We start from the raw sequence: 24,018 nt of genomic DNA on the forward strand, positions 1-24,018 counted from the left end.
AATTACTGCTTGGTTTAGTAAATAAATTTTAAAATATAAAAATATTAGTTTTAGTTTATTTAGTTTTAAATAAACTAAACTTTTAATAGATATTTTTGTTTGTTATTTATGTATATATTATTTATACAGTATATATAATTCTTTATAAAATCTGAAAATATTATTTATTAATTTTAGATTATTTAGTTTTAAGTGTGTATACTATTAAAAATATTAAATATACAAAATTGTTTATTATTGCAATATTGTAATAATGGCTGTTTAGTAAAGAAATCAAATTTTAAAAGTATATATAATTCTTTATAAAATCTAAAAATATTATTTAATCATTTTAGATCATTTAGTTTTGAATAAACTAATCAAAATAAATGAAACGTGTTATTTTATTTCATTTAATGTGTATAAAATTTTAAAAAGTATATAAATTTATTTATTTATTATTGAAATATTGTAATAACTACTACTAGGTTTAACCAGTATATATATATATATATATATATATATATATATATATATATTCTAAAAATATTATTTATTAGTTTAAGATTATTCAGTTTTAAATAAAATAACCTAAATAAACTAAACTCTTTATATTTTGTTTCTATTAATGTTTGTTATTTTATTTAATGTGTGCATAATATTAAAAATCTAAAATATATAATTTATATATTATTGCAATATTATAATAACTACTGCTTGGTTTAATAAATAAATTATATATATATATATATATATATATATATACACACATGTAATTTTATTTAACATATTTATTAGTTTTAGTTTACTTTGTTTAAAATAATCCAAACTAAATAAACAACCTGTAATATTAAAAATATAATATATTTACATTATTGCAATATTGTAATAATTACTGCTTGGTTTAATAAATGATTATTTTTTTATATAATATATAATTATATAAAAATAAAATATATCAACCTTTTATTTTAGCTACTTAATGTTTTTCATAAACAATGAAAAATCATCATTTGGTTGTTCATCAATTGAATGGTCTCAGTTAGAGGTCTAAGTTGGTGCTTCTCAATGATAATAAATGTGTCCCAACAAACAGCAAATTTCAATGGATGTTGGTGATTGTTGGGACAATGTGAACTAATATTAAGATGCAAATTGGCTCCGATTGCAAGTCTGGCTACCTCCAAAAGTGTTGATCCGAACACTGAAGCGCTTCACATTACATAAGAGCGAGTTACGCTCTCGAGTCCGTGTCATCAGCAGCAGTCTGAGATGATGATTGCGGCTCTTCAGGACGCTTCTCCAGACCTGCATGAACACAAGCTCTCTAATACATCAAAGCAGCTGAGATCAGTCTCCCCTCCTCTTTTCTCACTCTCTTTGATCCTCTCAGTCATCAGTGGCGAGTTTCACTTCCTCCCATAATTCATTGGAGCAAGTCAAGGATGCTCATTATCACAATCGCTTCCCTCTCGTCTCAGAGGACGGGTGGCGTGCACGATTTATCAAAACGATAGCATCTCGGGAGGGGAACGAAACGCCCCTCTTTGTTCTAACGGTGGTCTGCGAACCCGTTTGGCCCCTTCCGCCCACGTTTTCCGCTACATTTAGCTTGACTGTAGCACTTCGACACTTAGCGTACTCTGATTAGCTTTTGTTATGGGATTCCTATAAAGAAAGATAAATGTAAATATAAATGATTTGTTTGTCTGAAAACAGGATTGTAATTGAGTAAAGAAACTAAAAATACGCTTGAATTATCACAGCGTGATAAGACAGTGCTCAGCTTGATTACGCGAGGTCATCTGATAGACCCTGCTGTTAATTAAACACAGAGTACAGTTGGTGGCTTAGTGGCGGGGGGCTTTTTTACAACCCTGTTTGTCCAAATAACCATGGGAGGATTGAGTCTGTAAAAATCTCATATGCATAACTTAAAGGGACAGTTCACCCAAAAATGAAAGCTCTGTCATGATTTACTAAGCTTAAGTTGTTTCAGACCTGAATGAGTTTCGCCTTCTGTTGAACATAAAAGTAGATATTTAAAAAATGTTGGTAGAAGGTTGGTATTTGCCAGTAGCTATTGACTTTCACAGTATTTTATTCCCATATGTGACCCTGGACACAAAAACCAGTCTTAAGTAGCACTTGTATATTTGTAGCAATAGCCAATCATTAGGATATTATGTAAAGATCATGTTCCATGAAGATATTTTGTAAATTTTTAACGTAAATATAGCAAAACTTCATTTGTGATTAGTAATATGCATTGCTAAGAAAGTCATTTGGACAACTTTAAAGGCAATTTTCTCAATTTTTTTTTTTTTTCGCACCCTCAGATTCCAGATTTTGAAATAGTTGTATCTCAGCCAAATATTGTCCGATCCTAACCATTCATCAATAGAAAGCTTATTTATTTAGCTTTCAAATTATGTATAAATCTCAATTTAAAAAAAAAAAAATTGACCCTTATGATTGGTTTTGTGGTCCAGAGTCACATATGTTAGTGGCTACTAGCATCTGTTTGGTTAACAACATTCTTTAAAATGTCATATTTTATGTTCAACAGAAGAAAGAAAATCAAGTTTGGAACAACATGGAGCCGAGTAAATTATTATTATTTTTTTTTTTTATTAATTTTTTACTTTTTGTGAACTATTGCATACAGGTTTGGAACAACATGAGAGCAAGTAATTTATTATTATTATTATTTTTTTTTTTTTTTTACTTTTTTGTGAACTATCCTTCTAGAGATTTAGAACAACATGAAGGCGAGTAAATGATTTTTTTATTTTTATTTATTTAATTTATTATTATTATTATTACCAACATGAGGCCAAGTAAATGATTTTTGTCATTTATTATTTATTTATTTATTTTAACTTTTTTTGTGTATTTATTTATTTATTTATTTGTGAACTATCCTGTAGAGTTTTAGAACAACATGAGGGTGAGTAAATGCTTTTTGTAATTTATTTTAGTTTATTTTTTATTTTTTGGAAATATCCTGTAGAGTTTTAGAACAACGTGAGGGCGAGTAAATGATTTTTATATTTTTATTTTTGTAAAGTATCCCATACAGATTTGGAACAACATGAGAGCAAGTAAATGATTTTCCTAATGTATTAAATTTTTTTTTTTTTTTTTTTTTTTTTTTTGGAAATATCCTGTGGAGTTTTAGAACAACATGAGGACGAGTAAATTATTTTTATATTTTTATTTTTTATTTTTATTCTTTGTGAAGTATCTTATACAGATTTGGAACAACATGAGAGCAAGTAAACGATTTTCCTAATTTATTAATTTTTTTATGGAAATATCCTGTAGAGTTTTAGAACAACATGAGGACGAGTAAATTATTTATATATATATATATATATATATATATATATTATTTTTATTCTTTGTGAAGTATATCACAGATTTGGAACAAGATGAGGGCAAGTAAATGATTTTTGTAATTTTAAATTTTTTTATTTTTTTTTGTGAAGTACCCCTTACAGATTTGAAACAACATTTGGGCAAGTAAATGATTTTTGTCATTTATTTATTTATTTATTGTTTGTTTGTTTGTTTGTGAACTGTCCTGTACAGACTTGGAACAACATAAGGGCAAGTAACATGTGGGCAGTTTTGTAATGTTTACATTTTTTTGTGAACTATCCGGTAGAGTTTTAGAACAGCATGAGGGAGTGATGTAAAATGATTTTTACATTTTAATTTTTTTTATTTATTTAATGATTTTAAATTTTTAAAAAATGTTCCTTCTTTTTTTCTTTCGTTTTTTTGGGTAATCTATCTCTTTAATTATCTATAGTAAAACCTAAGAGGTTTGAGAAACCTAGCTGAGAAAATGCTGAAATATTTGTCTACACTTTTTTTCTCCTTTATTGCATATGTTAACAGAGACCAGCAAATACGCCCTAATGGCTTAAACATGGACATGGATCTTACTGATGTGCTTACTACCTTTCTGTCAGTTGCGCTGCTGTCTATGCAAGGTCAGAAAACTCTCGGATTTGGTCAAAAATATCTTAATTTGTGTTCCAAAGATGAACAAACGTCTTACGGGTTTAAAATGACATGATGAGAGTGAATAATTAATGACAGAATTTAAATTTTGGGGTGAACTATTCCTTTAAGAATCATGTTTCAGGAATCAGGCTACAGTGTTTGCACTGAATGCTTGTGATTCACTAAAAAGAACTGAATTAAAAGAGTCAATTTAGTGAATCAGACAACACAGTCCAGCCATTGGTATTTTAGCACCTGTGTAGAGAATACATCTGCTCTGTATATATTATGAGTATCACAACCAACTTTCTAGCATGCGACTTCCAATCGTTCGGATGAGTTGATCGATGTTCCCTCATCTGGGCTTTGAAAATGTTAGACTCTTGCACAAGAACAGCTGAAATATAAACAAAAACATGGCAGAAATAAAACATTTCATACTCAGAAAAACAAGTACAATCAACTTAAAATGACTTACCAAGCCAACACAGTAGTCTGTACACAAAATTTAATTTACAGTACAGTGCATCTTCCATCTGAGAGGCCATCAAGATATCATACAGCAGTTTAAGGAGACTTCTTGAATTGTTTTTGTTATATGGCTTAATCTGAAATTTGAGCATCACCAAATACCACCATATCATAGCCTAACGATATAATCTTTCACGTTAAAGTTAGTTCAGGATACTTCCATAAAAAACAGCCGAGAGGTTTACATCAGTAGTGGCTCGGGTTAGAAGAACCTCTAGATTAGTCTGAAATCTGTAAATATCGTAGTGAATATGATTTTCCTCATACGCTAAAGCGCAATGCATACAGGTCTAAAGTGCAAAACAGCGCAAGAGCCGGGTTAGTCCTCATTCGTCGTCTTTCCAACGCGTAAAGCTCACTCAGATAAATATTTTTTAGGAAAAAACTAATAATAATAATTTAGCAATACTGTAAACCACCGCATACAGAAGGTTTTGAGAGTAAAGAGCGACTCTCCTCTATCAAACACACCAGTAAAAACAGTCAAAACATGTTTTACATCCAGCCCGGAGCACGTCATAATAACACTGATGAACACTCAGCATAGCGTACTGTAACAAACCTCCACTCTCACTGCGTGAGATTGCACAGACGAACACAAAAACCACCAGACGTCTTCACGCGCTGTTTCACAGTTGCAAAAAAAAGGCTAAAATTCATTAAACCCTATGTAATATACAGCATCAGTACAGTATTTGGCAAATAAAAGACTGGAGTGCACACGTGCATGGCATTTGCAAGTATACATTCATTTAGGATACAAGCTAGCTTGATATAAACGCCCAACGACGATTGCTCTGGGGCTCGTTTTCTCAGACTCACAGTACTTTTTTTTTTTTATTCCACTGAGTCAGGTATCGTGTACAGTACAGTACAGTAGTTTAATAGCCTTTGGCATAAACTGGGACAGGAAGCTAGCTGCCAAGTGCTCACCTACCTACGAACCGACCAAGAGACCATTCCAGGCACGGCGCTTGTAACGGTAATATTTTTTTAGTTTCCTGCAACATTCAGAGACACGAAGATGATACAAAAATGAATAAATAAAGAATTGCTTAAATATTCTCCTTGTGGAAGAACTGGCGTCTGCAGTGCATTCTGGGTGCCGCAGAGAGTACGTACTGTACGTGAGGCTTTGTGACTGAGAGCTGTATTGCATGTATGAGGAAGAAGTGCAACCGGAGGCATTTATGGGACTATTTTGTGCTTTGTAGCGTTATAGCGTCTGTTTTATTAGAGAGCGCCACGTTAGTACTCGGTGTCGGAGCCGTCCGCGGGGTCGGTGTTGCGTGACAGCATGTAGTTGTCCATGTCTATGGAGGGGCAGTTGTGAATGGAATAGCGCAGGCGCTCGGCTAGTATGGCCTGGCTCGTGTAGGGAGGAAGGCGCAGCTGGAAGAAACACGTCTGGGCTGTAGGAAGGCCGTTCACAGGCTGTTGAGAGTGGAAAAAGAGAGAGTAAAGGCCTGGGCTTCATCCCAGTGCACACAGTGCTTTTGGGCATGGAAAGTACAAACATAATCAGCCAGGCAGATTGAGTGGATGATATCTGGCGGTATTGGCTAATAACTGTGACCATGTCTTAACTTCTGAACATAACTTGTTTTCTGTGTACATTCTACTGTACATCTACTGACAACCTAACTGAAAACATATTTTTTTTTTTTAGTTTTTTTTATTTATATGATTATTAATGTTTTTTATATGAAAAGGTTGACAGTAGTTTTTATAACTGATAGGGGTACAGGGAAAAAAATATTTAAATTCAATAAATTACATAGATATTCAATAAATTAATAATACATTTTTATATTCCATAAATTATATATATATATATATATATATTTTTTTTTTTTTTTTTTTTTTTTCCTTTCCTGTGTCCCTGTCAGTTATGAAATCTAATGACAACCTTTTTCATATAAATGAACATTTATAATCATATAAATAAATAAATAAATACATCATTTAAAAATGTTCCTGTTTTGACTGAATTTTAGTACATTTTATATTCAAAAGTTAATTTATATAATATATAAAAATGATATAACATTATATGTATACATAAATAACAAATATATTTTTCTTGTTTCCCTTTCAGTTACAAAATCATATATGAAAATTTTGAAAAACAATTTTAATAAATGTAATTTTTAATTTTATATTCAAAAGTAAATATCATAGCAATTTTGTCTACATCTCAGTTACAAAATCTACAATAATCATAAATAAAAACACAAAAATTAAAAATTTCCATTTTGGGGTGAATTTTAGTTATGTAATTTTTAATTATATATTCAAAAGTAAATGTAATTTTAGCGCTTTTTGTCTACAAAATCTACAATAATCAAATAAAAAAATACAAAATTTAAAGATTTCAATTTTTGGGAGAATTTTAGTAATGTAATTTTGAATTTTAGTTTCAAAACTAAATGTAATTTTAGCAATTTTGTCCACATCTCAGTTACAAAATCGACAATAATCATAAATTTAAAAAAATACAAAATATTACAATGTCCATTTTTGGGTGAATTTTAGTAAAATAATTTTAAATTTCACATTCAAAAGTAAATTTCATTTTTTTGTCTAAACTCATTAAATTATTATACGTTAAATAAAAATACTTTTATAATTAACTAAAGTATAAATTACGCAGCTTTATTCAATTCAATTAATTGAATGCAATAATTTTATTTTTTAAATATATATTTTAATTACGTATATAGTAAAAAAAAATATTCTAGAGCATTTGCTACATCCCATTTGCTGACATTAAATTATTTTACTTTATATTAAAATTTTAAAATTAAATAAACTAAAGTGTATATTAAATTATGCAATTTTTTTTCAACTAAGTATATAGTAAAGAATATATTCTATACCTGACAGTGTATTCCTTACCCGATCAACTTTGATGATCTGAAACTTTTGTGTGATGTCTGCCGGATTAGACGGCAGTCGGGAACGTCCGGAAACAAAGCGCAGGAACAGAACTCTCTCCTCATTGGTGAATTCCTCGAGACTCTGCCACAGCCAGCCAATGAGCTGGTGGCTGTCAGTAATGTCACGATATCGTACCACCTTCTTCAACATCTCCACAGAGACCTCGGGCAGGCCGCACACCAGCTGTTCCAGCTGTCGAGCCGTGAGCAAGGAAAGCAACGGGACCGGGATGATTGACGACATGCCCTCCCTCACTGCTGCCACCTACATACACACACACACACACATACTGCTTTACCACTGCTTATAGAAGTATACAAGATCAGTCTACATGAAGTAGTGTGTGGAGGAGAGGCAGATACCTGTCTGTCCATCTCATGAAGTCTGTAGTGCAAGGCTCTCTCCACATAATCGTTCCTGTTGGAGAATGTCAGAGGGACGTTATGCCCACCAGGAATCACCGGAACCAGCGTGCCATCAGCACTGTGAGCCACAAACGAGTCCAGAGGGATCATCTGCAAAACCAAAATAAAAGACAGTGAGAAACTCAAGTCTGAATGGATGATCTCTGCCGTCTCTCGGGGTTGTGTGTCTCACCACTGTGAAGTTTTCTTCATTGATCACGCTGTTGTCCAGGTGTAAGATGCCCTGAAGTGAGCGGTACGTAAGCAGATCCACCTCCTCCAGGTCGCCGGCTCCCAGAGGAATACAGCACATCTGTTTCCACACCCAAGGCGCCAGGTGCAGATCCAAGGGCTTTTTGGTTCGGATGGCTACTGCCATTAGGATCCCCAAGAAGCGATACTGCACTATGTGATCATCCGAGACGGCTGCTGGGTTCAGCAAGAACCTGCCCAGACAACGGAGGTTAGTAGAAAAGCAGTCTTTCTATTTAGAGCCAATAGTGTGTTGTAGGGATGACGTAGTTTTGTAAAAGCTGCCTTTTGGTTTAGCGTCTAAACCTACCTGTCTGTGTTGCTGCCAACATCTGCAGAGCTGTTGGGAGTGTGAATGAGAAGCTCGACCACACCTGACTGCAACTCCTGGGAAAAGAGTATTTGGTTTTGGATGGCTGAATGTAAAGGTGCTATAAGTTTACGAACATGGACTTACCTGGCACATCTCAGTGATGGTGTCGTCAAAAACACCGCCGGCGTCATCCGCCCCCTCTCCGACCAGCTTCACTTTCCATGCTCTGGAGGGCAGACGCAGCTCAGTTGGGTTCAGGTTCACCACCTGCTTGGCGATCTGCACAAAAATGGGCTTGCTAGAGCGCCCCCTGTGGATTGGAGGACAAGGTTAGGTACTTGATGTAGTAAAGAGAGTAAATCTTGGAAAAAAACAAATCTGTGGCTCAAACAGCAAATTAACAAACTGTTTATCATCTCAAGGATTTTTTTTTTTTTAAATATTGTTTACTTTTTTTTTACATGATAAAATATTTTTGATCTTGGCATGGAAAGTACATATATAATCAGCAACAACACAGGACATTAGATTATTTAAAATTTTAATTAAATAGAAAATTTAAATTAATTAAAAAAATCCTTTTTGGGGGTGAATTTTAGTAAAATAATTAATACATTATAATGATTTTACTAAAATTCATTCCCAAAGGGATATGGAGATAATAATATAAATAAAAATACATAATTAAAAATGGTCCATGAATTTTAGTAAAATAATTCCAAATTCTATATTTCGTTATATATATATATAAGATATTTTTTCCCATCAGGTCATGAAAACTAACAACCTTTTCAAATAAATAAACATTAATAATCATATAATTAAAAATACATCATTTAAAAATGTTTCCCGTTTAGTTGAATTTTAGTGAATTTTGTATTTAAAAGTTTACTCATTATATAATATGTAAATATATTTATGTATATGTAAAATAAATATAAATATATATGAAATACATACATAAAACAATATAAATATACATACGTAAAATATAGATTTTTTTTAACTTGTATATTTAAAATTTAACTTTAAAACTTTTAAAGACAGTAAAAATCCTAGTTTTTCAAAAAAAAAAAAAAAAAACCTTTTGAATTAAACTAAATTAAATTTATCTTGATTTTTTTAGTTGTATTTTGCTTAATTTGTCTTACAAAAACATTTAATGAATTGTATTTTTTCCTTGCACAAGCATATTACAGTTCAGGTTCAGAATAATAATAATAATAATAATAATAACAATAATGTTGTCAATATAATAATATAATAATTATAATAAAATAATAATAACAATAAATATTGTTTGTAATTACTGTTGTAATATTCCACTGTAAAGTAATAAAACAACAACAACAACAACAACAACAACTCTGAAACACTGAAAACACCAGATCTGCTCACAAGTAATGGAACTAAGTGCTGTGTTTCACAAATCCAGTTTGTGATTTCGGTTTTATTTCATTTAATTGTGCAGCTTTGGTTAAAAGCACATACCTGGTGGAGATCCGTTTGACTGTAATCTGAGGGCCGTAGGTCTTTCCCTGGGTCATGGTTCTGCCGATAGTGCGAACGAGAGGAAGGGTGTTGACTTTCGGGGACAGGAGGCCTCTGAGTTGGCCTTGTACGATGGCAGCGGTACCTGAGCTGTAGCGGGACGCATTTACCTGGAAACCAGCCAGAGAGTGACACGGTCAGATAAAACTTGTGCTCGGATATCGACCGACACCGACCTATTAGTCTGGAGGTAAAAACAGGAACCGTAACAAGGAACACTTTCACACTGGACACAAATTCAGCTGAGCTTAGAAAATGATGAAAGCTTCTTGGCAGGGAGTCGGAGTACGTTTTTTTCGGCAGCGATTGCTGTGATTCACGTGAACGCGTGCGTGTTTGTTTTATTATTGATCGCATACCTGACTGCGGGGGTCGAGGTTCAGAAGCCTCCAGGATTTGTACATAAGATCAGAGAAGTGGTACAGCACTCTGAGACGGGTGTTTAGCACTTCAGGGCTGCAGTCTTTGAGGGCGTTATACTGCGGAGGCACGGACTGGGGCAGACCCAGCTGTATCCCTGAACAACCTGCAAAATACACAGTCAGAGTTGATGACACAAGATGCAAAAACAAATCTCACATCTGACGCTGAGAACTGATCCCAGAACAGACTGTTTACTGACAAGGTCAGAGTCTGTGGAGATGTGAAAGTTTTTTTTGCTGAGATACCAACTGAATATGCCAGGATACAGCAGAAAAAATAACTTCTAGTCAATTAAATATTTAAGTATAGACAAGTATAACTACAAAATATACAAAACAATTCAAAAGTCTGGGGTCAGTAAGATTTTTTTATATTTTGGAAAGAACGCCAAAACTTAAAAATAAATACATAAATATGCATATATGCTAATTTCAGTGTTAGTAATTTTTAGTAATTCAGTAAGTTTTTGTAATTATTATTAGTATTATTTAAATATTTATTTATTGCTTTAATGTATGTTTATTTAAGTGTTAGTTTTAGTAACTTTAGTACTTAATTTTGAGTTACATTTTTTATTTTCATTTTAAAGTTCTAGTACTTTTATTTGATTTTGCAATTTTTATTATTATTTTTTATATTTCTTAATTGCTTTAATGCATATTTCAGTGTTTTAGTAATTTTAACATATTAACTTAAAGCTATTAATTTTGAGTTTTATATTTTAATTTTAGTTTGTTTCAACTTTATTGGATTTTCGCAATATTATTTTTATTAAATATATTTCTTTATTGCTTTAACGCATGTTTATTTAAGTGTTAGTTTTAGTATTTTAGTATTTAAACATTAATTATGAGTTTCATTTTTAATTTTCATTTTAGTGTAAGTTTTAGCCATTTTATTTGATTTTGTCATTTTTATTTTTTTTATATTTCATAATTACTTTAATGCATATTGCAGTGTTAGTTTTAATATCATTTTTTCCCATTTTCATTTTAGTTTGTTTTTGTAATTTTATTAGATTTTTTTCTTTTTTTAAATATATTTCTTTACTGCTTTAACGCATATTCCAGTATTACATTTCAGAATTAGTTTTAGTCATTTTAATATTTTAACCTAAAGTTATTCATTTTGAGTTTTATATTTTCTTTTTTCCATTTAAATTTTAGTTTGTTTCATTTATTTTATTGGATTTTGTCATTATTTTTTTTTTTACAAATATTTCTTTATTGCTTTAATGCATATTTCAGTATTATTTGTAGTAATTTTGATATTTCAACTTAGTTATTAATTTTGAGTTTTATATTTTCTTTTTTTTTTATTTTAATTTTAGTTTTATTTTATTTAATTTTATTTGAATTTGTCATTTTAATTTTTTTATATTTCTTTGCTTTAATGTATATTTCAGTGTTAGTTTTAATAATTTTATTATTTAAACTTAAAGTTAATAATTTTGTTTTATATTTTTTGTGTATTTATATTTATATAAATAAATAATATAATATAATATAATATAATGGTAATACTGTGTAATATTATTACAATTTAAAATAACTGTTTTATTTTTAAATATACATTAAAATGTTATTTATTACTGTAATGGCAAAGCTGAATTTTCAGCTTTATCTTCAGTGCCACATGATCCTCCAGAAATCATTCTAATATGCCGATTTGATACTAAAGAAACTATTTATTTATTTATTTAAAAAATATATATTGTATATTTACTATTCAAATTCCATGACATTTTTAGGATTTTGTTGATTTCTATGACATTCCCAGGCCTAAAAAAAAAACTTTTTAACATTTTAAAAATTAAAAGTTTAATTTTGGTTATTTTTTTCATAGTACCAAAAACAACCGTTATTGAACAGTGCTAGTTGTATGGTGCATATAAGTGAACATTTTTGTAGCTTTTGTAACAGTTTACTTGAAGTTCAAAGGCTTGAAGTTCTATGGTTTTGTGTGTACCTGAAGCTCTGGTTGACAGAGCCGGTGTGGTCCAGGCCGAGGTATGACAGCGTCCAGCCGAGATCTGCCTGATATTCTTCCCCTGTAAAGCAGTAACCAGAGTGGGCTCCTTGACAGGATTGGAATGGCCTAGACCCAGCTGCAATACACACAAAGAGGACACAAACTCCACTAAATATTCACATATTCTCAAATATCAACAGAAAACATCATAGCCATTTCAGCTGACTGTACCTGGGCCTCACAGTTGCAGCCCCATGCGTACACATCTCCAGTGTTGGATAAAGCAAGGATGTGCTCGCAGCCCACAGCGATGTCCTCAATGAAGACGCCCTCCAAAGCAGGAATGATCTGCGGACGGTTGTGATTCTTCAGCATGGAGTCCGGCAGACCTATCAGACGCTCTGTGAATACAAAAATGCATTTAAAAACGCAGCTTTACAATCGAAGTATCAAACTCTTTTGTGAAAAACACCAGGTCTACCTTGGCCGAATGTGAAGACGTGTCCATCTTTGGCCAGAACCACTGAGAAATGTGTTCCACATCCAACCTTTTTAACGCCTTTATTGCAAAGAACCTCCACTTTCTGCCATTGAACAGAAACACAGGACAATCAGCCAGTTGAAAAAAAACAAAACATACACTGCTTTTCAAAAGTAAGATTACTGTAGAGACAGTTACAAAACATTCAAATAAATGTTCTTTTGAACATTCCATTCGGCGTATTAGAATGATTTCTGAAGACTGAAGAAATGATGCTGAAAATTCAGCTTTGCATCACAGAAATAAATTCTATTTTGAAACATACTCAAATAGAAAACAGTTATTTTAAATGGTAACTAGATGAGTAAAGTTTGAGAACAAACTTTGAGTTGGTTTTAGAAAGCCTAGCCTGAAAAGTTGAAGCAGTTGTAAAAGTATGAAAGCTGATGTTGCTATCATGATTTAACATGTTGTTAGCATGTTTTAACGTTGTTAACATGATTATCAAGTTAATAGCGTGATTCTAGCATGATTAGCAAGTTACTAGCATGTTTATAGCCTGATAAGCATGTTGCTAACATGTTTCTAGCATGATTATCATGTTGCTAGCATAATAAACATGTTACTAGCATGTTTCTAACATAATTAGCATGTTGCTAACATGTTTTTAACATGATTAGCATATTACTAGCATGTTTCTAACATTAGTAGCATGTTGCTAGCATGCTGTTAGGATGGTAAGCATGTTTCTACTATGATTAACAAGTTATTAACATGTTGCTAGCCTAATTAGCATGTTTCTAGCATGATTAGCATATTACTAGCATGTTGTTAACATGATTAGCATGTTGCTTTCATGTTTCCAGCATGATTAACATGTTACTAGCGTGTTTCTACTAGCATGTGTATTCATGGTTAACAAGTTAGTAGCATGCTACTAGCATGATTAGCAAATTTAGTAGCAGTTGTTAGCATTAGCATGCTGCTGTCATGTTTCTAGCATGATTAGCATGTTGTTAGTATGATTTACAAGTTACTAGCATGTTGTTAGTATGATTAGCAAGCTACTAACATGTTGCTAACATGTTTTCAACATGGTAAACAAGCAGCATGTTACTAGCATGATTAGCAAGTTACTAGCAGTTGTTAGCATGATGCTAACATGTTTCAGGCATAATTAGCATGTTATTAGCATTTGCTAACGTGTTAACAGCATGTCTCTAACATGGTTAGCAAGTTAGTAGCATGTTACTAGCATGATTAACATGTTTAAAGCAGCTAAAACCAGTAAAAACCAGCTAAAACTAGCCTAGGCTGGTTGTCTAGGCAAAGCTGGTTTAAGCTGAAAAAAAGCTGCTTTAACCAAGCCAGATCTCCAAGCCTGGCCAGCTGAAAAGTGTCCAAAACCACTTTAAACCACTTTAAAATCAGACCAGCCAAAGCAGCCATTCAGCTTAGGCTGGTTTTAGCTGTTTTTTAAAGCAGGGAATTGTTGGGCTTTACTACAGCAATAAACAGCTTAGATGCACCATATGTCTCTTTGAATAAAAATGTTCACCCCTTCAATGAAAGTCTATGGGATTTTAGGTGGTTTTGATAGTCTGGTGTTCAAAAACCATACGTCGGATCAGTTTGAAAAGATATAGCAACTAACTTCAGACCGGTCTGAAGGTCTGATCCAAGTTTGGTGGTTGTAGCTTTAAAGCTCAAGCCAACTTAATAATATTTCATATTTTTACCATTTTTACTGTATTTTTGGACAAATAAATGCAGCCTTGGTGGTCAAAAATATGAAAATCAATCAGTAAGATTGTACCTGTGGGTAGCATTTCACCGTACATGGTCCGATACCCAGTTTACCATAATCACCGTCTCCGAAAGCCCACACGGTCAGGCCGTCTGATGACAGGACCAACGTATGATTGATACCACATGACACCTGAACGCGACAGGAAAGGTCATCTTTACTCATCACGCAAAAGTCAAAAAGTCAAAAGTCACATACGCACATTGAAAGTCCAAACAATGAAGCACCTGTCCAATGTGGTATCCATCTAGTGCTGTAACTCTCTCCGGGATCATCTTGTTCGATGTTGACCTTTGACCCAAGCGTCCAGAATCTCCGCTGCCAAAGGTGAAGAGTTTTCCGTCCGCTGTGACGACGGCCGAGTGTTTGAAGCCACACGCCAGCTGAGAGGGGGAAATGATGTTGAAATGAAAGCTGATGATGTGATGGTTTTGGTGATGATCTTGGACAGTTATTTTCTTTACCTGCACCACTTCCTCTCCTTGCAGAGCCTCGATCTGTTTGGGTCGCCTTTGCCGTTCACTGTTCCCATGGCCAAGTTTCCCATAATCCCCATCACCCCAGCTAAACACCTCTCCGGTTTCAGTGAGAGCCAATGAGTGGCCATCAGAGCCATATGATGTCACCAGCTGAGTCACTACATAACCTTTTAAGGAGGAAAAAAATCTGTGTAATAGATGTGATATATATTTCATGCAGTTTTATACTGAGTTAAAGTTTTGAGGAGAAGAAGAAGATGATGATCACAATATCAATAAAATGACAACCTATTTATTTATTTAAAAAAATCGTATTCCCAACACAAGTTCAATATACTGTTACAGTTTTAAGATGTTATTTTAATGTTATTAAATAATAATATAAACATTATTACTGTTGTTATTGTTCTTATTATTATTTATGTTTTTATTATTATGTTTTTATTATTATTATTTATGTTCTTATTATTATTTATTGTCAATCATGCTGTTTGTTATTATTTTTAAGTTATTTATGCTGTTGTGTGTTGTTATTATTATACATTTATAGTCACAATATTATTCTAATACATTATTAAAAAAGATTTTAAGAGGCTGATATTTTAATGTTGCTATTAAATAATAATAATATAATTATTATTAATTATTATATAATTATAGTTACAATATTTTTTCTAATAAATGATTTAAAAGATTTTAAGAGGTTGTTATTTTAATGTTGTTATTAAATAATATAATAATAATAATTATTATTATTATATAAATATAGCTACTGTTATTTTAATGTTGTTGTTAAATAATAATGTTGTTACTGTTATTATTATTTATGTTAACAATTATTAATATTTATTATCATCATTATTATTATTATTATTATTATTAAATATACAGTTACAATATTGTTTCTAATAAGTTATTAGATAAATAGATTTTAAAAGGTTGTTGTTATAATAATTATTATTATTAATTATTACACAATTCTAGTTACAATATATTTTTAAGCTATTAAAATAGATTAGGAGGTTATTTTAACGCTGTTATTAAATAACATAATTATTACTGTTGTTAATGTTACTATTGTTATTTATTAAGTTATGTTTGTTGTATGCTATTGCTATTATTATTATTATTATTATTAATTATATAATTACAAGTTACAAAATAGTTACAATATTTTTTCAAAATATTGTTGCAGGGTTTTTTCTAATAAGTTATTAGAAAAATAGATTATTGTTTATTATTAAACAAATAATAACAATAACAACAATAAATATATTATTATTGCTATTATTATTATGTTGTTGTTTGTCGATCATGTTGTTTATTATTATTATTATTATTTAAGTTATGCTGTTTGGTGTATGTTATTGTAATATACTTGTAATATTGTAATATTTTATTTAATTGACAGCCACAGTTTTTCTCTTCAAACAAGTTAGTTCACATTTCAGTTTTTCTCTGCATCCATTTTTAACCTTTTTTCCCAGAAAATTCCGTAAGTGCCGGAATATCAGTATATTACATCTGTTTACTTCACATATTCCTGGCACTAGCCTGAAAATGAGTTTGCTATGGTCTGCATTACCTTGTAAAGCTGAGATGATAGTTGGGGTGTACAGGTCGTCTGAGTTACCCTGTCCGAGTCGTCCGTAACTGCCCTCCCCTACAGCCAGAACCGTACCGTTAGCCTGAACCAGGAACGTGCAGTTCTGACCGCACACGACCTGAAAGAAACACAACAGAGATAAATGTACATGCCAACTTGTGGTAGTTTTGCATGCGTTTGGTGTTGATACTCTACCTGTTGAGTCTGAGAGAGGGAGGGAGCGAGGGTGGGCACAGACGCGCTGGTCCCGGCATCCGCCAGCTGCCCGTGACGCCCGTTACCCCACAAATAAACCTCACTTTTACCACCCTGCTGCCAGTCCTGTCAAACACACAAATGTGATTTCATTAGATTAAAAAGATGTTTAAAATACTGTTAAATACAATATTTCTTTTATACACATTCTTTTAATGCAATCTCAAGCCAATTCAGCAAGCTGTAAAGTTAAAATAGGCACAAAGATATGCTTTAAATGATGAGGAAAGGAGTTTTATTTAAAGCAGAGAGGTTTTGTGTGGTCTGGCTGGTAGGGTTTGTGTAAGGTAATTTATAAAAGCTGAATGAATAAAAACACGTGAAGAGTGATAAAAATCTGCCTGAAAGAACAACGCTGAACACAGGGACTCTACTGACAGAGACGAATGAGGGAGATGAAGGAAGATCCTCATGTCTCAACACACACTTCCACATATCTGCTCAACCTCACACACGTTCAAGAACACACAGACTTACTTCAGGTCTGCTGGTCGCCCAGGACATGAGCTGTTCATCCATCATGAAGGTCCATTTACTGTTGTCCTAGAAGGAGAACAAAAGATGCTTTGCATAAATCAAAGTAACCTTTAAGGGGCATTTTGTGGAAAACAGGACTTTCTGAGCTCAGCTGAAATAAGGAATTTTGGTATCATTGAAATGTGAAATTGTTGAATAAAGTCACTATTTTTGTTTTCTTTGCACACAAAAGGTATTCTCGTAGCGTCATAAAATTAAGTTTAAACCACTGATGTCACATGGACTACTTTATCGATGTGCTTACTACCTTTCTGGGCCTTGAACGTTTCAGTTGCGTTGCTGTCTATGCAGAGTCAAAAAGCTTTTAGACTTCATCAAAAAAAAAAAAAAAAAAAAAAAAAAATCTTAATTTGTGTTCCGATAAAAAAATAAAAAAATAAATAAATATCGAAACATATATTTTTATTTATTTATTTATATATATATATATATATATATATATATATATAAACACACACACACACACACACACACACACATATATATATATAGTGTTTTCTATTTTCATTTTAATTTTACTTAAAATTTTAGTAATTTGTATTTCATATATATTATATCATTTTGTATGTTGTATATTAGTAATTTATATATATTTATATATATATTTGTTATTAATTTTTATTTCAGTTTTTAGTTATTTTAGTACATCAACAAACGAAACTGAAAAATGTGTTCCGATAAATAAATAAATAAGTATTCTATTTTCTTATAATCTGTTATTTTCTTTTCATTTTAATTTTAGTTAAAGTTTTTGTGATTTTGTATTTTATATATATATATATATATATATATATATATATATATAAATTTGTATGTTATCTCTCGGCTTTCATCAAAAATATTTTATTTGTGTTCTGAAAAATACATTTTCTTTTCATTTCAGTTTTAGTTAAAGTTTTAGTAATTTTTTATGTTACATATTAGTCATCTAAATATTTTTTATTAATTTTTATTTCAGTTTTTATTTTATTTTAGCACATAAACAAACAAAATGTAAAAAAGGTTTTTTTTAAATATATATTTAATTTTATTTCAGTTAATGTTTATTTTTAACATTTAAAAAAAAAATTGTTTTAATTTGTTTCATTTTTAGTTTACTATAATACCCCGTAATGAATCATAACAATACAAAATTTAATTACAAAATTATATGAAAATGTGACAAATGTAAAAAGGTTTAAGAGTGTGTATTTAAAGGCACTGAAGGAAAAACTACAAAAAAATATAATATGATCTACACTACCTTTAGATTTTACTGCATAATAATTTCACTAATATTGTCATTATTTCATTGTTTACATTTATGATGTATACTTAGTCTCACATTTTTAATTTTTTGAATCCATTTTTTCCATTTCAATCATTATTTTTCTTCTTCTCTTAAAAGTAAAGCAGCAAAAAGCATTTAATATTACAGTCAATATGAATAAAAAAAGATCACTGAAGATGTTTTTGGTGCAGAAAACCTTCATTATAAGAGGATTTTAAGATAAAAAAAAAAATAGTGTACAAATATTGTTCGTTTAAATATAATCACAATGATTAACTCGATTATGTATCTTACCAGTGGTTTGGTCAACTCTGTGGGTCCAGAATGATGGAACTCAGGTGCGATGAAGGATTCTGGGAAGGGTGTGCCACGAGCAAACGCCTCTGCGCTCTTCACTGTGGTTGAATAAGTGGAAAGCCAGTTCCACTCTGAGGGGCAGAAGGATCCAGGGGCCCCATCTTGATCCGGCCCCGTCCCGCTGTGGTGAGGCGGTCTGGGCTGACGGCACAATAGCTGATCCAAGAAGAGACCCACGGCCAGTGCGGCCAGACTCTGAAGAAAGGCACTGTGGGTCAGCTGATCACCCGCCATCACATGACTCTGAGGATCCAGACACACATGAAGACATATGATGTGATATAATATCTATAAATTACACACTGAGAATTTAAAGATGCATTTATTTGATGAAAAATACAGTAAGAACAGTAATACTGTGAAATGCTACAACTATTTTCAATTTTAATAGACTTTATATAATTTGATGACGTATGAAGTAAAAATAGGTGGTGCTGAGGTGATGTTGACTCAGAAAGCTGCAGTTCATTTATTAGAGCAGAAGCTGCAGTGAACTCCTCAGAAGACTGCAGACCGCAGGAGATCTCTGCTGTTTAACCGAGGACAATAATGAGCTGTTAATAGAGACTCTGTTGTTAAATTAAACTCCGCGGCAAAACTGGGCAAACAGTCAATGTGCCAGTAGAACAAACTGAGCTTTAGCAGAAACTCAGATTCAGACTGCATCAAAACTGAGGCAAATATGTTTGTGTCAGTTATTTAGGGCAATATGATTTCTGCAAAATGGCAAACGTGGACGGAATCATGGAATCCAGTCATAAAAATGGAATTTACTGTATAACGCAGAATGTCACTGAATTGGCCAAATTCTGGAGGAATGAATCAGAAGTAGGTCAGTACATTTAATTGAAACACATGTCTGTGCATACTAAGCTGCAAAAATACTACTAAAATATGAATCCTGCATGTCTCTGCGTGAATGAATTGCACAGATGCGCAATTTTGTTTACTACACATACTGAAGCGCGCGTGACACTCACAGTGTTTTCAGCTTCTACCGCCTCAATATACGAGTACATGAACAAAAATATCTTTAGAACTTAATCTCTAGTCACTTAATTTTACGTTTCTTCAAACAAACAGACTCTTAAAGGTCTTCACGGCAACCCGTCAAAATAAAAGCTTGGTTTAAATTGAAGAAATTGTGACAGAAATATATGACTTAATGTAATGATAGTACTACTACTAATGATAAAATCATTATTAAAACATTATTTTTTTAAGGAATATTTACAAGAAAAATTATTTACTAGAATTTAATTTATTTAAATACACAACACAGTATTTCTGAAAATAAATAAATAAAATAATAACTTTTTTTTTTTTAATAAAATAAGATAATTAGAGATGCTTTTGATTATTAAAATTTAATAAAACCATTAAATGGATGAGAAAATTAGTGCAAAAAATAGAATTTGGTACAAAACAAAACAAAACAAAACAAAACAAAACAAAATATATATATATATATATTGCTGTTAAATTGTGTAAGATTCGTGATTTTAATTAATTAGACATGATTTTTTTATTATTTTGTTTTTATTGTTTTTATAAACCATTAAAACAGTCTAGAAAAAATAAAGAGAAAACAAATTAGAGATGCTTTTGATTATTAAAATTTAATGAAACCATTCAAATGGATTCCAGAAAATTAATGCAAAACAGAATTTGTTAAAAATAAAACTGAATTGCCCTTAAATTGTGTACGCTTCTTGATTTCAATTAATTAGACATGCTTTTTAATTAATATTTTTTTAAACTTTAACCATTAAAACAGTCTAGAAAAATTAAATCGGAAAAAAAAGGAAATCCAGAAAAATTAAAGTGGAAAAAAACTGAATTTTGGAACAAATAAATAAAAAAAAACAAACAATGGATTTCATAGGGCCCTAGTTATTCTAATCTATTAAATACAGTTATGTAATTTCTATAGTATTCTAGAAGAATTAAAGAACTCATTTCAACAAAAAGCACACTTATGATTACAGATTTGTGACTCTGGGCCACAAAACCAGTCATAAGTAGCACGGGTATATTTGTAGTGATAGTCAACAATACATTGTGTGAGTCAAAATGACTGATTTTTCTTTCATGCCAAAAATCATTACGATATTAAGTAAAGATCATGTTCCGTGAAGATATTTTGTAAAATTTCCTACTGTAAATATATCAAAACTTAATTTTTGATTAGTAATATGCATTTCTAAGAACTTCATATGGACAACTTTAAAGGTGATTTTCTCAGTATTATGATTTTTTTGCACCCTCAGGTTCCAGATTTTACAATAAAAAGTTGTTTCCTAACAAACCATGCATCAATGGAAAGCTTATTTATTCATCAGATGATGTATAAATCTCAGTTCCAAAAGAACTGACCTTTATGACATTTTTTTACAAAATATCATAATTTGTACAAAATATTTACCAGCTATCGGCCACAAAACAAAGACAGCAAAATAAACCTCACTGCATTGACAAAAACTCTCAGTTTTGATGAGGAACTGTATGTACCTTCTCATAGCTATACTGCTCCTGAAGCAGTGTGGGAAGGCGCTCAAGAAAGACAGCCATGCAGGGGGCACGATTCAATCCCAGAATGCCCTGACTTCGCAGAACAGAACGGCAGGAGGCCAGAACATGATTCTGAGAGATCCAGTCTGGGGTACAGCGAATTAGCAAAACATCCTGTTACAGGGAAAACAGAATTAATCATACACGTACACATTTTTAATTAAACATTAATTGAATTTAACACTTTTTCAGAAAGTGTTCAGTACCTTTGATCTTCCAGAACAAGCGGTCACCCCTACATTTGGTATCCAGGTGGTACAAACCACAGAGCCCATTCCAGTAACCACAGTCTGCAGGACCGAACCATCCTAGAACACAGGGGAGTGGTTACAAACAAAAACAAAAGTTTTGTAAAGCCAATAAAAGAGGTGCTAATAAAAAACATGTGGCTCACCCTGAGAGACCAGATGTTGAGCACCCCTCCGATTCCTCCAGACACCAGCGCAAGCCCACTGGGACAAAACGACAGGGTCTTTACCGCTGTAATGTGTCCACTCAGACGGAACACACATTTAGCATTGCCCCGCTAAAACACAAAACACACAGCTTTGTTAAACTCTGAACAAACTTCAAAAAAGACCTTCAGTGGCATTTAATCTAACAGAGTGAAAGTGAATTAAAAGTCGAGGTAAATAAGCAGGTAATAAATAAGAAGGCTTAATTTACTCCAAGTAAATCATATCTCAAAAAACAGGCAGATAAATAAATCTAACCTTGATGGCACTGCTCTTGTCTTGGCTGGTAGACGAGGTGAGGAAATTGGGCACTGAGACATTAGCGCCCCCTTGAGGAAGAGTCCACACATACAGGAGGCCATTTTGACATCCACTGAGGAGATAAAGAAAGGAAAAACTTAACATTTGGATGATGGATTAGACACCTGTGCATCATTGACTACTAATATAACAGCTAAATGTCTACATATACTAAAAATACTTTAGGAAGTACTCATTTAAAGCACTCAAAAAGGCTCCTCTGAGATATCTTGTACCCATTTTTCACTTAAATGGTGTGAAAAATAATAATAGTCCACTTATAATGTTTAATTCTCCTCACTTGTTTCTTTCACCAAAGTTGTCATTTAATTTTAAACATTTTCGTCTCTTTTCCATGCTGTCTATGAGCTTTATCATTAAAAATGCATTTTTTTTGTGCTGTAAAATCGATTAATCGTGATTAATCGCATCCGAAATAAAAGTTTGTTTGCACAATATATGTGTGTGTACTGTGTATATTTACTTATATAAATACACATACATACACTACCAGTCAAAAGTTTTTTGAACAGTAAAATTTTTAGTGTTTTTTAAATAAGTCTCTTCTGCTCACCAAGGCTGCATTTATGTTATGAATATATTTTAAAATGGAATTTATTCCTGTGATCAAAGCTACATTTTTAGCATCATTACTCCAGTCTTCAGTGTCACATGATCCTTCAGAAATCATTCTAATATTCTAAGATTCTTTGATGAATAGAAAGATCCAAAGATAAAGAATTTATCTGAAATAAAAAGCTATTTGAATATATATATATATATATATATATATACACACATATACACACATGTTTGTTTTTGTGAATTGTGGGGACTTTCCATAGACTTCTATAGATTTTGTACTGACCAAACGATATTGTCTATCCCCTAACCCAACCCTAACCCTAAACCTAGCCCTCACAGAAAACATGTTTGCATCGTTACACTTTCAGATAAACATCATTTACTATTTTTAATCATTTTTTAACATTGTGGGGACCGCAGGCCGGTCCCCACAATGTCAAAAATTTCAGGTTTTACTATCATTGTGGGGACATTTGGTACACACACACACACACACACACACACACACTTTGGTTAAGAAATCTGAATTAAATTTAATTAAATTAATATAAATGAAACTATAGAAATTAATACTTTTATTTAGCAAGGAAGCTTTAAACTGATCAAAACTGATCATAAAGACATTTAGAATTTTACAAAATATTTCTATTTCAGATAAAAAAAGAAAAAGAAAAAAAAAAGCTGAAAAATAAATGTTTTTAAACAGCAAACCAGAATATCAGAATTCATATGATTTCTGAAGGATCATGTGACTGGAGTAATGATGATAAAAACTCAGCTTTGAAATCACAGGAATAAATTACATTTTAAAACATTCAAATAGAAAATACTTTGGATTAAATAAATGCAGGCTTGGTGAGCAGAAGAGACTTCTTTAAAAACATTAAAAATTACTGTTCAAAAACTTTTGACTGATAGTCTACACACATATATATAT

General features: G+C 31.7%; 1 protein-coding gene across 6 annotated transcripts in view; it reads right to left on the reverse strand.

Moving 5' to 3' along the window:
• Positions 1-902: 902 nt before the first annotated feature.
• LOC127152235 (probable E3 ubiquitin-protein ligase HERC1) overlaps positions 903-24,018 on the reverse strand; it is an 80,786-nt gene continuing 57,670 nt past the window's right edge. For all 6 annotated transcript variants that reach the window (XM_051092775.1, XM_051092774.1, XM_051092776.1 and 3 more), the window contains exons 57-78: positions 22,455-22,569; positions 22,136-22,267; positions 21,948-22,049; positions 21,682-21,855; positions 19,108-19,413; positions 17,484-17,549; positions 16,947-17,072; positions 16,731-16,869; positions 15,131-15,312; positions 14,894-15,049; positions 14,676-14,798; positions 12,860-12,962; positions 12,610-12,779; positions 12,376-12,514; positions 10,344-10,510; positions 9,925-10,094; positions 8,578-8,743; positions 8,431-8,507; positions 8,062-8,314; positions 7,827-7,979; positions 7,423-7,728; positions 903-5,958 (exon numbers count right to left, since the gene is read on the reverse strand). In XM_051092775.1, the coding sequence (XP_050948732.1) occupies positions 5,773-5,958; positions 7,423-7,728; positions 7,827-7,979; positions 8,062-8,314; positions 8,431-8,507; positions 8,578-8,743; positions 9,925-10,094; positions 10,344-10,510; positions 12,376-12,514; positions 12,610-12,779; positions 12,860-12,962; positions 14,676-14,798; positions 14,894-15,049; positions 15,131-15,312; positions 16,731-16,869; positions 16,947-17,072; positions 17,484-17,549; positions 19,108-19,413; positions 21,682-21,855; positions 21,948-22,049; positions 22,136-22,267; positions 22,455-22,569 (3,511 nt within the window). In that variant the 3' untranslated portion in view covers positions 903-5,772. The remainder of the gene's footprint in view (positions 5,959-7,422; positions 7,729-7,826; positions 7,980-8,061; positions 8,315-8,430; positions 8,508-8,577; positions 8,744-9,924; positions 10,095-10,343; positions 10,511-12,375; positions 12,515-12,609; positions 12,780-12,859; positions 12,963-14,675; positions 14,799-14,893; positions 15,050-15,130; positions 15,313-16,730; positions 16,870-16,946; positions 17,073-17,483; positions 17,550-19,107; positions 19,414-21,681; positions 21,856-21,947; positions 22,050-22,135; positions 22,268-22,454; positions 22,570-24,018) is intronic.

The sequence above is a fragment of the Labeo rohita genome, chromosome 21 (genome assembly GCF_022985175.1).
Source record: "Labeo rohita strain BAU-BD-2019 chromosome 21, IGBB_LRoh.1.0, whole genome shotgun sequence".
NCBI classification, from domain to species: domain Eukaryota; kingdom Metazoa; phylum Chordata; class Actinopteri; order Cypriniformes; family Cyprinidae; genus Labeo; species Labeo rohita.